The following is a 13,237-nucleotide window of genomic DNA, read 5'->3' as shown; positions in this document are numbered from 1 at the left end:
TGGTCTGAACTGCTGGTTTGCACCAGCAGGAGATAGCTACACATTAGTCGGAACCTGGAGTGGGCAACCTGGGTGTCATTTAGTACCAGCCAAGGTACTAAGCCCCTGGGAACTCGTTTCAGGAGAATATCGCTCCCCTGTTTGAGATACGTATGGAGCTGGATGAAGATGGGCTGACCTTCAATCCAACTCTGGAGATGGGTGACGAGGACAGCTTCCTGTCACTGATCGAGGGCTTGATCAATGACCTCTACAATGTGGCCAGGCTCATCCCTCGCCTGGCCAAGGGCAGAATAAACTACAAGGTCAGTCTTGATCTCTTACTGGCTTTTGGCATTTCCCTGTTTGGGCGCCAGCCAAATGTTGGCCTAGCTCTACAGAGAGTGATGATGACAGTTCAGAAGGTGATAGTCTGTGGTTGCTATTCTCTTGGGTTCCCAGGCCCAAAGGCCCTCTCTCTCTCTCTCTCTCTCTCTCTCTCTCTCTCTCTCTCTCTCTCTTTCTCTCCCCCTCCCCAATCTGCCCTTCCAAATGTCCTCTTTTCTGGGGCTTGCCTGGCTCTCCTTCTTCCTCATGTACTGGGGCAGTCTTGACAAGTGTCCCAGATTAGTTCTTTTTTTCTTACTACTGAGACAGAGCACCCAAGAAAAGCAACTGTAAAGAGAGAAAAGCAAACTATTTTGTTGCAGATCATAGCTTGAGAGTATGGTTGACTCCAGTGGGAATGAGTTAGTAATAGGAGCGTGAGGTGGCTAGTCACAGTGTGTCTTCAGTCAGGAAGCAGAGAACAGTGAATCCTGGGACTCAACGGGCTTTCTCCCTGATGCCCAGTCTGGGAATGGTACTGCCTGCATTTGGGGTGAGTCTTTCCACCAGAGTTCAGCCCCACAGCCCCACTAGACGTTTTCATAGCCACACCCAGAGGTGACTCTAAAGCCAACAACAGAGATTAACTCTTAAAAATGCTGTCTGCTACCTTCCCCACATGCCTGATCCTGGGCATGTTGATTCCCAAGCCTGATCAGATTCTGGGCACAAGAGTCCGAACTTGGAGAGCAGGCATGCTACTAGAGCATTTGTTTGTACAGTAAAATACAAATTGGAGAGAGTTTTGGTATTCATCCCAGACTAGAGCTGTCTGTTAGCATCAGTCCCCAGTCACATCTGATAAGCCAGACCAGGAAGCCAACCTGTGAGAGGCTGGGCCACTGTTTCTAATGTGATCTCAGAGGCTTAGACAGAAGCCAGCCTTTCTGTGGGTATGAGTGCCTACTAGTGGCAGCCATACTAGAGAGAATGCATGTGAGGGCAGATGCATGAAGGGGACACTGTGACTTTTCCTGGGGAGATGATCAAATGTGTTCACCTCAGAGTACAAGCAGTAACCTAGAGAGCCTACCCCACCCAAATCTAGCTTAGTGAACCAATGAGTTTGCTAAGGTTACTGTCAGGGTCGTGGGTTGCTTGGAGGCAGCCATGTCACTGGAAAGCCTCCCAAGTATGGGTGACACCTCACAAAAGCTGCATCCCTGGAACAACCTGCAGGAATTGCAGGCAGCCCACCAGAGTGTCTTCTTGACAGCAGTTACCGCTCACATGAACAGGGGTCCAGCCTTGTGGATCCCGTGTCAGGAGTTTCCTGGCCCTTGTGAGTTTCCTCTACTTTCTGAATCCCGTGGCAGTCTCCTTGGAGAAGGGATCTTTCATCCTGGAGAATAGCTACCCAGCATGGAGATGTTTCCTTTCCTAGGTTTCCACCTCACTGGCACTGTCCAGAGGGGTGGGTTCTCGGTACCAACAAGTAGCTGAAATGAGGTGTTGTGTGTGTGCACATGTCTGTGTGCACACGCATGCTTCTGTGTGTGTATGAGCATGTCTCTGCAGTGAGGACACAGGAGGAAAACGCTCACTCCCCCGGGAAGTCAAGCTTCTGAGAAGCACTGCCAGGAGACCCACCCCCATTGTGGGATGGCGTTCCAAACCAAACAGGCAGATAAAATGGCCTACTATTTCTGAGCCACAGCCAGCATGCCTGGAACACACAGTAGTCTGTCCCAGAGTTCAGAACTGAGTTTGCCACCAGTGACACAGACACTAGACAAGCAAGTGACCCAAAGTACATGATCCCTCCCACACCCCCTCTAGTCTCATAAAAACAGGCTGATAACAGATATGGATAAAGCTGTCCTGTGTCCCAAGCCCAAGGGCACCCAAGCAGGACATTGCAGACCTGAAGGGACCATTGTTGAGATCTGTCCAAAGGCTGCAGCCAGGACAGCCTGAGTCTGACACGGTAGCTCGTGCTCAGAGTCAGACAGCTGGGCCATGGCTACTTCCCAAAGGCTCCAGCATAGCAGCTGAGAATCTGAAAGCTGCACCCTTGGGACACTGGATGTGACATCATCAGAGCAGAAGAAACAGCGTTAGCCAGGACACCTGTCTAAAACCACAGGAACCTAGGGAATTGGGCAACCTTGCAGGAGAGCTCCCGGGAAGCCCCAGGCTGGTCCATCCCAGCCAGGCCAGACAGCAAGTCCCTCTGCTCAGCCCACTCTGACTCTGCCATGGAAGTGAAAGAGAAAAATCTGACACCAGTCACCTCCTGGAACTGACCACATCTCAAGACCGGAAGTGCCGGTGTTAGCTTGAAACAGACAGAAGGCTTCAGGCCAGCATGCCAGGACCACGTCCCCCGTGCTTCCACCCCCCACAGCTCACTTTAGAAGGGTCCGGACCAACCAACTACAGGTGCCTGGTCATCTCACCTTCTATGCCTAGAGTAGTTGCGGGCCTTCCTCCCTGTCCTCTCAGTGCCCTAAGAGGAGCAGACCTGGTATACACAGCCTGCAGCCCACATGGCCACCTTGAGACTGCTCCTACTTTGGGTATAAGATGTGGTTCCTCTTCACTGCCAATGAGAAAAGGCAGGAAAAGAGTGTTGCCCGAAACCTTGGGGAGCCCCAGCACGTCCTCCCCCACCCCCACCCCCCGCAGGGTTCTTAATTGTCTCACTGATAAAGGAATTTAAGGACAACAAAAACAGAAGTTCAGGGGCAAAGAACAGACTCAGACAGACTCTGGAGGACAACTGACTGGGGTCAGAAAGAAAAACCTCGGGGAAGGCAACCAGGCAACCGGGGACTTGTGCAGCTGCCGGGAGAACGGAGGAGAGAAAACCAGCCACGAAACTTGAGATGAGGTGTCTGGGTGTGGGGGCAGCACCAGACTGCAGCTAGTGTGGGGGTGCTCTTTAGAAAGAGGACCCCCAAGGTAAGGGGTTTAGGCATACTTAAGCTCCAATCTCCCTCTGAGAGAAAAAGAAGCAAAAGAAACAATTTCTCCTCTCTGAGCCTGATAGGTGGGCAGACCCAGCCCAGTCTCATGGTGGCTCAGCTCATGGAGACTACACAAGAGGGGCAGGAATTCTAGGAGGGAAAGGTACCTGATCTACCTTCCCAGCCAGGTCCCTAACCATCACACACACACACACACACACACACCACCACCACCACCACCACCACAACCATTGGATTAGCCATTAACAAGGGCAGGTCTCCTCCTAGAGGTGGATTTCATTCTTTACAGAATGGTGCAAACCTGGGCAGAGCCACTTCCGAACAACCTCCCATTTGCTCTGTACCCCAGGGATGTGGTGTGCAGAGACGTCTGAGGCTTGGCATGAGGAGCAGGGGGCACGTCAACCATAGAACCAAGACACACTGCTCACAATCATACAGGGGCTCTGAGTGAAATCCCAGTCTTCCTGTGAGCCCGTCCTGAGTTTGGGTTCTGTGGCGGGACAGAGAGACACAGCCACACCTGAACCCACACATAAATAGAAAGTACAATCTTTTTTAAAACCCGAATAAAGCAAAACAAAAAACAAAAACCCTTACCATCCTGAGAGAGTCTGCCCCTCGTAGAGAGCCACGAGCTCAACAGGATAGCCAAGGGCTCAGCCAGAGCCAGCCCCTCCCTGACCGACTGACCCGTCCCAGATCTGTGCTCATCAAGCTCTTCCGTCAAGCCAATGCCTCGGTTCTGTGGTTGCTCCCCTCCCCCTAACTCTCATTAGAAGATTAAATGTGTACAACAAGAGCTAATGAAGGGCAGAAGGCATCGAGATCAAAACAAACATGCAAGAAACGAGTAAACATGTAGAAATGGCCTGGATACAGAAAACCGCTTCCTGTAGCGTTACCAGCCAGAAGCAGGGCTAGGCCCGGAAGTGAGTTTGAACTGCAGACCTGAACAGAATCTACCGAGGAACTTAAAGGCCTCATAATCGACCAGGCACCATTTACTGAGATCTAGCTAGAGGGTAGTTTTCTGGGTTTGTTATTTTACAAATGTCCACCCCCGTCTCCTCCCACCCCCAGCAGTCGGCGTGAGCCTGCTCTGAGCCCGCTCTCTGTCCCCCGTTGTCAATCCGAGCACATGGTACACAGCCAAGGTCCACGGGGATGCACAATGGATGAGCTGTCACCCAAGCCACCTTGGGATCCAACAGACCAGGGGCAAGTCTGTCTCTCCTGAAGACAAATGACCCAACCTTTGTCCCCACTCCCACCCCTACAGTCAGACCTGGAGGATATCACAGACCTCATCGAGATGCGGGAAGAATTGTCCAGCCTGGTCATCGGGGCCATGAAGGTGGCCGAGGAGTACCAGGACTCCTTCGAGAGGTACTCCTACCTCTGGGTGGATGACCTTCAAGAGTTTATGAAGAACTTCCTCATCTTCGGGCACGCGCCCACCCCCGAGGAGCTGGACACCAAGATTGACGACACCATCCCCAAGACACAACCCACCCTGGCTCAGTTCCAGCAGCAGGTGTGTACGGTCCTGTCGTCCTCCCCTGTCATCTCCTTCGTCCTCTGGTTGGGCGACCCCCCCAGGCCTCAAAGTCAGGTGGCCTGATTGTCATGTCGGTTTTATATTTGCTCCTGGTGAGGCCAGGGCGGGGGGATAACATGCCTTACCGCACCACACCACAAGGGGGGAGCACCAGTGTCCCAGGAGGCAGCCAGGGAGAGAAGAGCCCTCAGCAGGATCTACCAGACTTGTAGTGTGAATGGCTTTGGTTAGCTCAGGCGAGGGCACTTTGCTGAGCTGGCTGGTGTCCCATCCTGAGCATAAGAGTCCCCAAGAGCCAGATAAGAGGTGTTGGGAGCCCCACACTCAGGTCCGCTCCAGGTGACAGGGTCTGCGGTCTAAGAATCAGCCTCCAGGGTAAGCAAGAGCTCGAGTGTCAGGGCATTGGGAATCTAGAAACTGAAGCAATCCAGTCTCTCCAGATCTCCAGACTGGTCTTGGGCACAATGAGGAGGAGCCCTCTCCTCCCCCACACCACTGAGAAGGAAGATGGGATGGCCCAAAGTCTGCAAGTGCTCCCATGAGTTAAGGGCCACATTTGGGAATCCCCTTCTGCTCCAGAAGCCTTGCCGTAGTCATCCGATCCCGTCCTCTTCTGTCCACCTGTCCCTTTCTAGAGGTGGGGATGGTAGGAGCTCTGGGGTGTTGGGACAAGGGCAAACAGGTATCGGAGTCTCGGGCCTCTCTTGAGCTGCGCCCTGGGCCACCTGTCTGCCCTTCACAGTCAGACAGAAAGCAGCGCCGGCTCGTGGGGGGACAGCCAGCCATGGCTGATGGAGCCCATGGCTGTGTTGGGTAGATTGACTCCTATGAGAAGCTGTACGAGGAGGTGTCCAGGTGCGAGAACACCAAGGTTTTCCACGGCTGGCTGCAGTGCGACTGCCGCCCCTTCAAGCAGGCCTTGCTCAACACCATCAAGCGCTGGAGTCTCCTGTTCAAACGATATCTGAGCGACCATGTGATCAACAGGTAAGGCTGTCCCTGCTGCTGTGACGACACTAGGGTCTCCCTGGGGACCTGGGCAGCCTGGGAGAAACGCCAGGGGATTCGTACTCGTAGCCTTTGGCCTTCACACACGTGGTTGGGCGTCGTGGCCCAAGCAGGGCAGGCAGGAGGGTGAAGCACCTGTCAGGCTCTGCAACAAAGCCTGGAGCCTTGGTTGTAGCATGAGGCTCATCTCATCTACAGCAATGTGAGCATGCTCTCTAGCTGAGCCCACCCGGTGGGGCTGGCTGTCCTGGGCTGTGACTTCCAAGATAGCGCTCGAGGATCAACCTGGTCTATGCCAACAGGATCCTGGCGACATCTAGGCTGAGGGGACTCTACGCGGGCAGTGGCTGCCCCTCTCCCAGTGATGCCCTGCATGGCAGTCAAGCGTCCTTTCGAGGACGACCTTGAGGTTCCTGAGGAGGAGCCTCACCAAGTCCCCTCATCCTGCAGCCTTGCCGATCTGGAAAGCTTCATGGGTGTCACCCGGACTGGCCTAAAGAAGCCACTCAAGGAGGGAGACTATGACGGACTGGTGGAGGTTATGGGGCACCTAATGAAGGTCAAGGAGAGGCAGGTGGCCACCGACAGCATGTTCGAACCCCTGAAGCAAACCATCGAACTGCTCAAGTCCTACGGGGAGGAGATGCCGGAGGAGACCTACTTGAAGCTGCAGGTGGGTCCCAACAGGGCTGTGCCAGGCAGGTCACTGCAGGCTAGACACCCAGGAGACTCTGGATCCCCCCCCCGGGGGGGGGAGGCTGGGCGTGTCGAGGTCGGTCCTGCAGAACGAGCAAGGGCCAAGGTGGTCCCCGAGGCTGGCAAGAGCCTTCTGATGGATTCGTGGGGTTAAGGCCATCTCCACGGCTCACCTCTCACTCTGAATGTGGAGGTCACACACCTCAGATGAATGTGAAAGGTGATGGTGACTGGAACAGTGAGAGGCCCTGGAGATGAGTGACTGCAGGGGGCCACGGGAGGCTGCCTATGCCCGACCATCCACTGCTCACATGACAGCCATTGTCAACATGATAGAAGTCTATGCTGGCTGAGCTGTAGGCTGAGCAGGATGGGGGAAGGCCCTCTGGAGGGCCTCCAAGGAGCCACCCCCAGCCCCAGCTGTGCCTGACTGCTTGTTTTCCCAAGCCCCTCAGCTTCCCTCCCTCCCTCCTTCTCTCCCTCTCTCTTTACCTCCTTCCCAGTATCCCTCTCCCCCTCTCCTCCCCCTCTCTCTCCCCCTCCTTCCAACCATCAGTCCTATTTCCCAGCTGCATGAGGTCCGCTCCCCTGTTTGTATGCACCAACTCTAGCTAGGCCCAGACCCATGGCTCAGGAGCAACAAGGGACAAGGAGCCATGGACCCATGGCCCTGCCATGCAGTTAGCAGGGTGGCCCTATGCTATAAGGGGGCCTACCCCAGAGTCTCTCAGGTCTGAACCCCAAGCAACAGGCCTGTGCCTGCCCCAACCACCCTGTTCAAGATCCAGTTGAAGCCAAAGGGCTCGGAAGCCTGTGACCAGTCCTTAGGGGTTCCCAGGCCATGCAGGGGTAGAGCTGGGATATGAGGGTGCCGCATAACAGTAGGTCATAGAGGAGCATCTGTCTTCTCCTGATCAGGGAGGTTCAGTGGCCTGGGTGGTAAAGTTGTTTTCTTTAAATATTTCCTGAGGGTGGAAATTACCCGGACCTCTGCCCATGATAAAAGGCTTAAAACTTATACACCGGTGTGGAGGCACACGTGCGCAAATGTAATGTGCATACAGGTGTTCACACTCACACACGTGCATAAAGGCACCTACAGAGGTGCACGCATGCTCGCACATGCATAAACGCACACTAAGGCACTCATGTGCACCTGTACATCCATACACGCGTGCACACGCATGCATACGCATGCACATCTGCGTGGTCACACATGCACAGCACACACACACTACGGATGGGTTCAGGCTGATGAACACTGCGAAAGGTAGAGGAAGGTCTGGTTGGCAGAGCTCACTGAGCTGCTGGCTCTGCCATTGTGGGGCTGGCTGGGGACAGCATGAGCAATTCGTATTACTTTAAAAGTCTCTCCTGGGCCTTCGGTCGGTGTCTCAGCAGAGCGTTCTAGAACGGGAGAGATGGGGGCTCAGGAAACGGCCTCGCTACTTTTGCAGAGGACTTGTTTTCAGTTTTCAGCACTCAGGTGGCAGCTCACAGCTGCCTGTAACTCCTGTTCCAGAGGCCCAGCATCCTCCTCTGACCTCTCTGGGCACTGTGTGCATGCAAACACTCAACACGTTAAATACTTAAATAACCCCAATGGCAAAATGGAGGCAGACACCCCCCCCTCCCCTGGCCTTCGCCTCCCACAGGAGCTTCCAGAGCAGTGGACCAACACCAAGAAACTGGCCATTCAGGTGAAGCAGAATGTGGCGCCACTCCAGGCCAACGAGGTTAACATCCTGAGGCGCAAGTGTCAGCAGTTTGAGGTAGCCTGGGCTAGGCTGGGGAGTGGAGGCCAGGGCTGGGAGCATGGGTGTGGGCGCAGCCCGCTGGGATGCTCAGAGCCAGCCATGGTGTGACCTCCCTCCCCCACCCTCTATCCCCTGCTCTCTCACAGCTCAAGCAGCACGAGTTCAGAGAGAAGTTCAGACGTGATGCCCCCTTCACCTTCAGCGACCCCGACCCCTACAAGTCCCTGAATAAGGTACTTACCACCGTGGTGGGGTCCCTGTGGCAGCTCTAGGAACCCCTCAGCATGCTGGTCTTTTAAGCCTTTACTCTCGCAAGTGGAAACATGGCTTAATGGGACTGACTGCAAGGCCAGGCACCGTGTGGGCATGGGACTCGTCTGTGTGCATGTGCGTGGATGTACACACGTGGACAGGCAGACTCGGGCATCCTCCCTCCCAGCCACTCAGCCTCCATTCTGCCACACAGCTTAGAAAGCAATCTCAGGGCAACAACTACCCATGGCCACATGAGCATCCGGCAAGCCTCAGGGGCTGCCCTTTCCCCTCAGGGTGGTTTCGTGGTTTCTGTGAAGCAGTTTCCTGTCACCTCTTGTCCCCCTCCTCCAGCCTCCAGGTTTTAGACACACACACACACACACACACACACACACACACACACACACACACACTCCGTTCTCACTACCCAAGTGTAGGATGCCCTCTCCCCGGGGCATGGTCTGGTGTCTTGCCAAGCCAGCGTAGATCCTCCTAGGGCAGACATAGAGGTTCTCAGAGCCTGGGTCAGCTCTGAGTTCAGCAGGCCTTTTGTACCCACCCCAGGGGCCGGCCCCTGGGACCTCGGTTCACTGGGCAGACGTGAGCACCACAAGCTCCTTCAAGTCACCTCACATTGTCTCTCTCTGCCCTGAACTCCTAAAATCAAGGTTCTCCCTTTTCTTCATGGCCATTTCGCGTCACTCTCCCTGAGCCACAATCTCCATGCTACTTTTTTCTTTCCTTAAAGCAGCACCATGCTGCTTTTCTCATTTCTAGTAAGATAGAACTATGGTTTGGAAGCAATGGGTGTTGGGAGATGAACCCAGAGGGAGTGAGGTTTGCAACCCCAGCAGGCTGTGGTGGTACGCACTGGGCATCTCGACTCCTGGGAGAGACAAACAAGGGGGTCAGGTCTTCAAGGATAGCTTCAGCTTCGTAGAAAGTTTAGGCTATCCTGGGCTACATGAGACCCAACCTCAAAAACAAACTAATGAGTAAAAGCCAGCCTAGATGTGCCGTGACCTACACAGCCCAGGGAGCGACCTAACTGGGGCTTCAGGGGATGAAAAACGGAGGTGTAGATAGAAAAGCTGGGGTCAGGTGCACTGTGCACTCTGGTGAGGACGCGACAGCCCAGAAACTCAATACATTTATTGTAGAGTCTGCATCGAGGAGGCAGGTTCATTGTATACAGCCAAATGAGGAGATGAATTTAAGCTCATCTCCACAGAGGGTCTCTGTAGGTGAGCAGTCTAGGCTGTAAACATCCAGGAGGAGGGGAGGAGGGAAGAAGGGAGGAGGGAAGGGGAAGGAGAGGAGACAAGGGAGGAGACTGGAGGGGAGGAGGGAGGAAGAAGAGAGGAGGAGGGAGGAGGGAAGGAGGAAGAAAAGGGAGGGGAGGAGGGAAGAGGAAGAAAGGGAGAAGGGAGGAGGGAGAGAAGACAAAGGAGGAGGGGAGGAGGAAGGAGGGAGGAGGGAGAGAAGACAAGGGAGGAGAGTAGAGGGGAGGAGGGAGGAGTAGAGAAGGGAGGAAGGAGTGGGGAGGAGGGAAAGGAGGAGACTAGAGGGGAGGAGGGAGGAGTGGAGGAGGGAGAAAGGAGTGGGAAGGAGGGAAAGGAGGAGACTAGAGGGGAGGAGGGAGGAGGAGAGAGGAGGGGAGGAGGGAGAGGAGACAAGAGAGAGTAGAGGGGAGGAGAGAGCAGAGAGGAGAGAAGAAAGGAGGGGACTGTGGTTGGTATTTTCCGCACACACTGTCAACATCCTACATGGACCAGGAAAAACATTACCATCTCCCCAAGCCTGACCTGGAGAAAGGCCTTGCCATGCCCCTGGGTCTGAGGTAATGGGATTCTTGTCATAGCTGTGCCCAAGCCAACCACACAAATTCAAGTCTTCATCTAATGAGCCTCCTCTCCAGAAAGAGGGGGATCACAGAGGGCAGCTGCCATCTTGGCTGGAGCACTGGTCTCTTGGTCAAGCAGGGATCAGGTGGACTGTATACACTGGGGGTGGGCGTGGGAGGAGACGCAGCTAGAGGACAGAGAAGATTTACTGGGGCATAGTGGAGAAAAGAGACCAAGAAGGCAGGAATGGGGGCAGGGTGGGGACACCCAGGCTGGGGCAGCCATTGATGTCCTCTCCCCTCCCCTCCCAGCAACAAAAGAGCATCTCGGCCATGGAGGGTGTGATGGAGGCGCTGTGCAAGTCTGGCAGCCTGTTCGAGGTCACAGTGCCAGACTACAAGCAGCTGAAGGCTTGCCACAAGGAGGTCCGCCTGCTGAAGGAGCTCTGGGACATGATCGTCATGGTGAGGCAGGCCAGGCCTCGTGGGACAGGGCTGGGGACTCTGCACGTGGCTCTGCACAGGGAGGACCTCTGGCTATAAGAATGCCGCAGTAGGGGCTGGGGATTTAGCTCAGCGGTAGAGCGCTTACCTAGGAAGCGCAAGGCCCTGGGTTCGGTCCCCAGCTCCGAAAAAAAAAGAACCAAAAAAAAAAAAAAAAAAAAGAATGCAGCAGTGGCTCTACACTATCACCTCCCTCCACCTGCTGTCTCCCGCCTGCCCCGCCTCCTGCCTGTCCCGCCTCCCTCATGCTCCGCCTCCCTCCTGTCAGGCCTCTCTCCCCTGTCTCCTGTACCTGTCATTCTCTCTCACATCTCTCCTCTTTTAGAATTTATTTGTACCCTCATTTTCCTCCTATTACCTCCCCAAGACTCCCTCCAACATTCTCAGTAAGCTCCCTCCTACTGCCATACTTTTTTTAATTTGGGGGGTGGGGTGGGAGGAGGTGGCTTACTCTAACAAAGGCAACTTATCAGAGCCATTAAGGAGTATGGCTCCCACACACACACACACACAGCCCATGACAGATTGTTGAAAGGCCAGATCTCCTGTGGTCCTTGAGGGCTGTGAGTTCCTGAGTGCCATCTCATGTCTGGGAGATAGTAAGGAATGTATGTGCCAGGTTCAGTGCTGCACCCCACAATCCCAGCTCCGGGGAGGCAGGGACAAACAGTAGGAAGTTCAAGGCAAGGACAGCCTGGGTGGCAACTCGGGTTCCAAGCCAGCCAAAGCCACCTGGGACTCCGTTAGAGCAAAACACCACAGTCTGGAGACCTGGGGCTCTAAATTTCTTGCAAACTTTGGCAGCAGATGAGGGCCACATCTCCTTTAACAGAAACCACTAAGGGGAGCCTGGCCCAGGAGGTACCATGTGCGCAAGCACGCAGGGTAGGCTCAGGAAAAGGCAGAAACAGCCAGCCAATCGGCTGTCAGATGCAGAGTCTCAGACCTGCCAGGGAGGCAGGGCCATTGAGTCATTGAGTCCTGTGCAGGCGAAGGCCTCAGGTCTCAGAGATGTTTTTGAACAACAACAACAAAATGTGTCTGTCTGCTCTTGCTCCAGATAGCTGCCCGTCACAGGTAAGTCCACTAGTCCAGGCTGTGTATCAGCGTGATTGACAAGGTGGGCAAAGGACACAATGAGCCAAGTGTTGGCAATCCGGGCTCCTGCCTGGAAGCCAGGCCTGGCTCACACACATGTCCTGGCTGAGGCGAGTTACAGGGTCATTCCCAAAAGGACAGCAAGCCAAATCTTGCCAACCACTAGTAAGGCCTGCAGCACAGGCTTTTACCAGCAAACACCTTAGCTGTTCTTCTTTTAAACCGAGGCTTTTATGGCACAGCTTTTGGTTCTCTCCTTTTTCCAACATTGGATTTCAGTTCGAAATGTCCCACCACAGGGCACATCTCCCTGTAAGAAATGGGTCTAGGGTCTCAAAAGACCCAACAAGCACACAGTCCAAATTATTTCAGCCAGGCAAAGTATTGAAGATGTCAAATCCATCAGGCGAGCACACCTAGCAAGGTCAGGTCGGGTGGAGCTTTCCTCTTAGTGCAAGGGGGTCCTGGCTTCCCTCTGAGAGATTGAAGCTCCGCCCCCTGTTCTTCCAGGGCGGATTCAGGGTGGTGCTGTTGATAAGGAGATTGCCAGTGTGAGTTCAAGAAGTGCTGATCCTAGAGGAATTTGAATCTCTGCCCGGCAGCTTTTATTTTTAATGGAGTTTGTCTTAATGTAACACTTTGAGTTTAAAAATAAGTACATTGTGGGGTTGGGGATTTAGCTCAGTGGTAGAGCGCTTGCCTAGCAAGCGCAAGGCCCTGGGTTCGGTCCCCACCTCCAAAAAAAAGAAAAAAAAAGTACATTGTATCTTGTGTCCCCATAAAAAGTACATTGTATCTTGTGTCCCCATAAAAAGTACATTGTATCTTGTGTCCCCATAAAAAGTACATTGTATCTTGTGTCCCCACAGCCTCCAACAGCAAGTATAGCCTCCTGCTGAGATAGGATGGGGGGTGACAGGGCTCTCTGTCTCTCTCTGTCTCTCGTGCTCTCTACAGGTCAACACCAGCATCGATGACTGGAAGACCACCAAGTGGAAGGACATCAATGTGGAGCAGATGGATATTGACTGTAAAAAGTTTGCCAAGGACGTGAGGTCTTTGGACAAGGAGATGAAAGCCTGGGATGCTTTTGTGGGACTGGACAACACCGTGAAAAACATGATCACATCCCTGCGCGCTGTGAGCGAGCTGCAGAACCCCGCCATCCGCGAACGCCACTGGCAACAACTCATGCAGGCCACTCAGGTAGGTGGGGGTA

The 13,237-nt window shown here is 54.2% G+C and overlaps 1 protein-coding gene across 2 annotated transcripts in view; it reads left to right on the top strand.

The window, feature by feature from the left end:
• Positions 1-13,237, top strand: part of Dnah17 (dynein, axonemal, heavy chain 17) — a 114,560-nt gene that overhangs the window by 25,943 nt on the left and 75,380 nt on the right. For both annotated transcript variants that reach the window (NM_001447228.1, XM_087570969.1), the window contains 8 exon segments: positions 123-305; positions 4,579-4,833; positions 5,675-5,844; positions 6,316-6,538; positions 8,217-8,333; positions 8,465-8,551; positions 10,729-10,881; positions 12,976-13,224. In NM_001447228.1, coding sequence (NP_001434157.1) covers positions 123-305; positions 4,579-4,833; positions 5,675-5,844; positions 6,316-6,538; positions 8,217-8,333; positions 8,465-8,551; positions 10,729-10,881; positions 12,976-13,224 — 1,437 coding nt within the window.

The sequence above is a fragment of the Rattus norvegicus genome, chromosome 10 (assembly GCF_021556685.1).
Source record: "Rattus norvegicus strain SHRSP/BbbUtx chromosome 10, alternate assembly SHRSP_T2T, whole genome shotgun sequence".
NCBI classification, from domain to species: domain Eukaryota; kingdom Metazoa; phylum Chordata; class Mammalia; order Rodentia; family Muridae; genus Rattus; species Rattus norvegicus.
The sequence above is the reverse complement of the archived record's forward strand: the minus strand, read 5'-3'. Positions and strand labels throughout refer to the sequence as shown.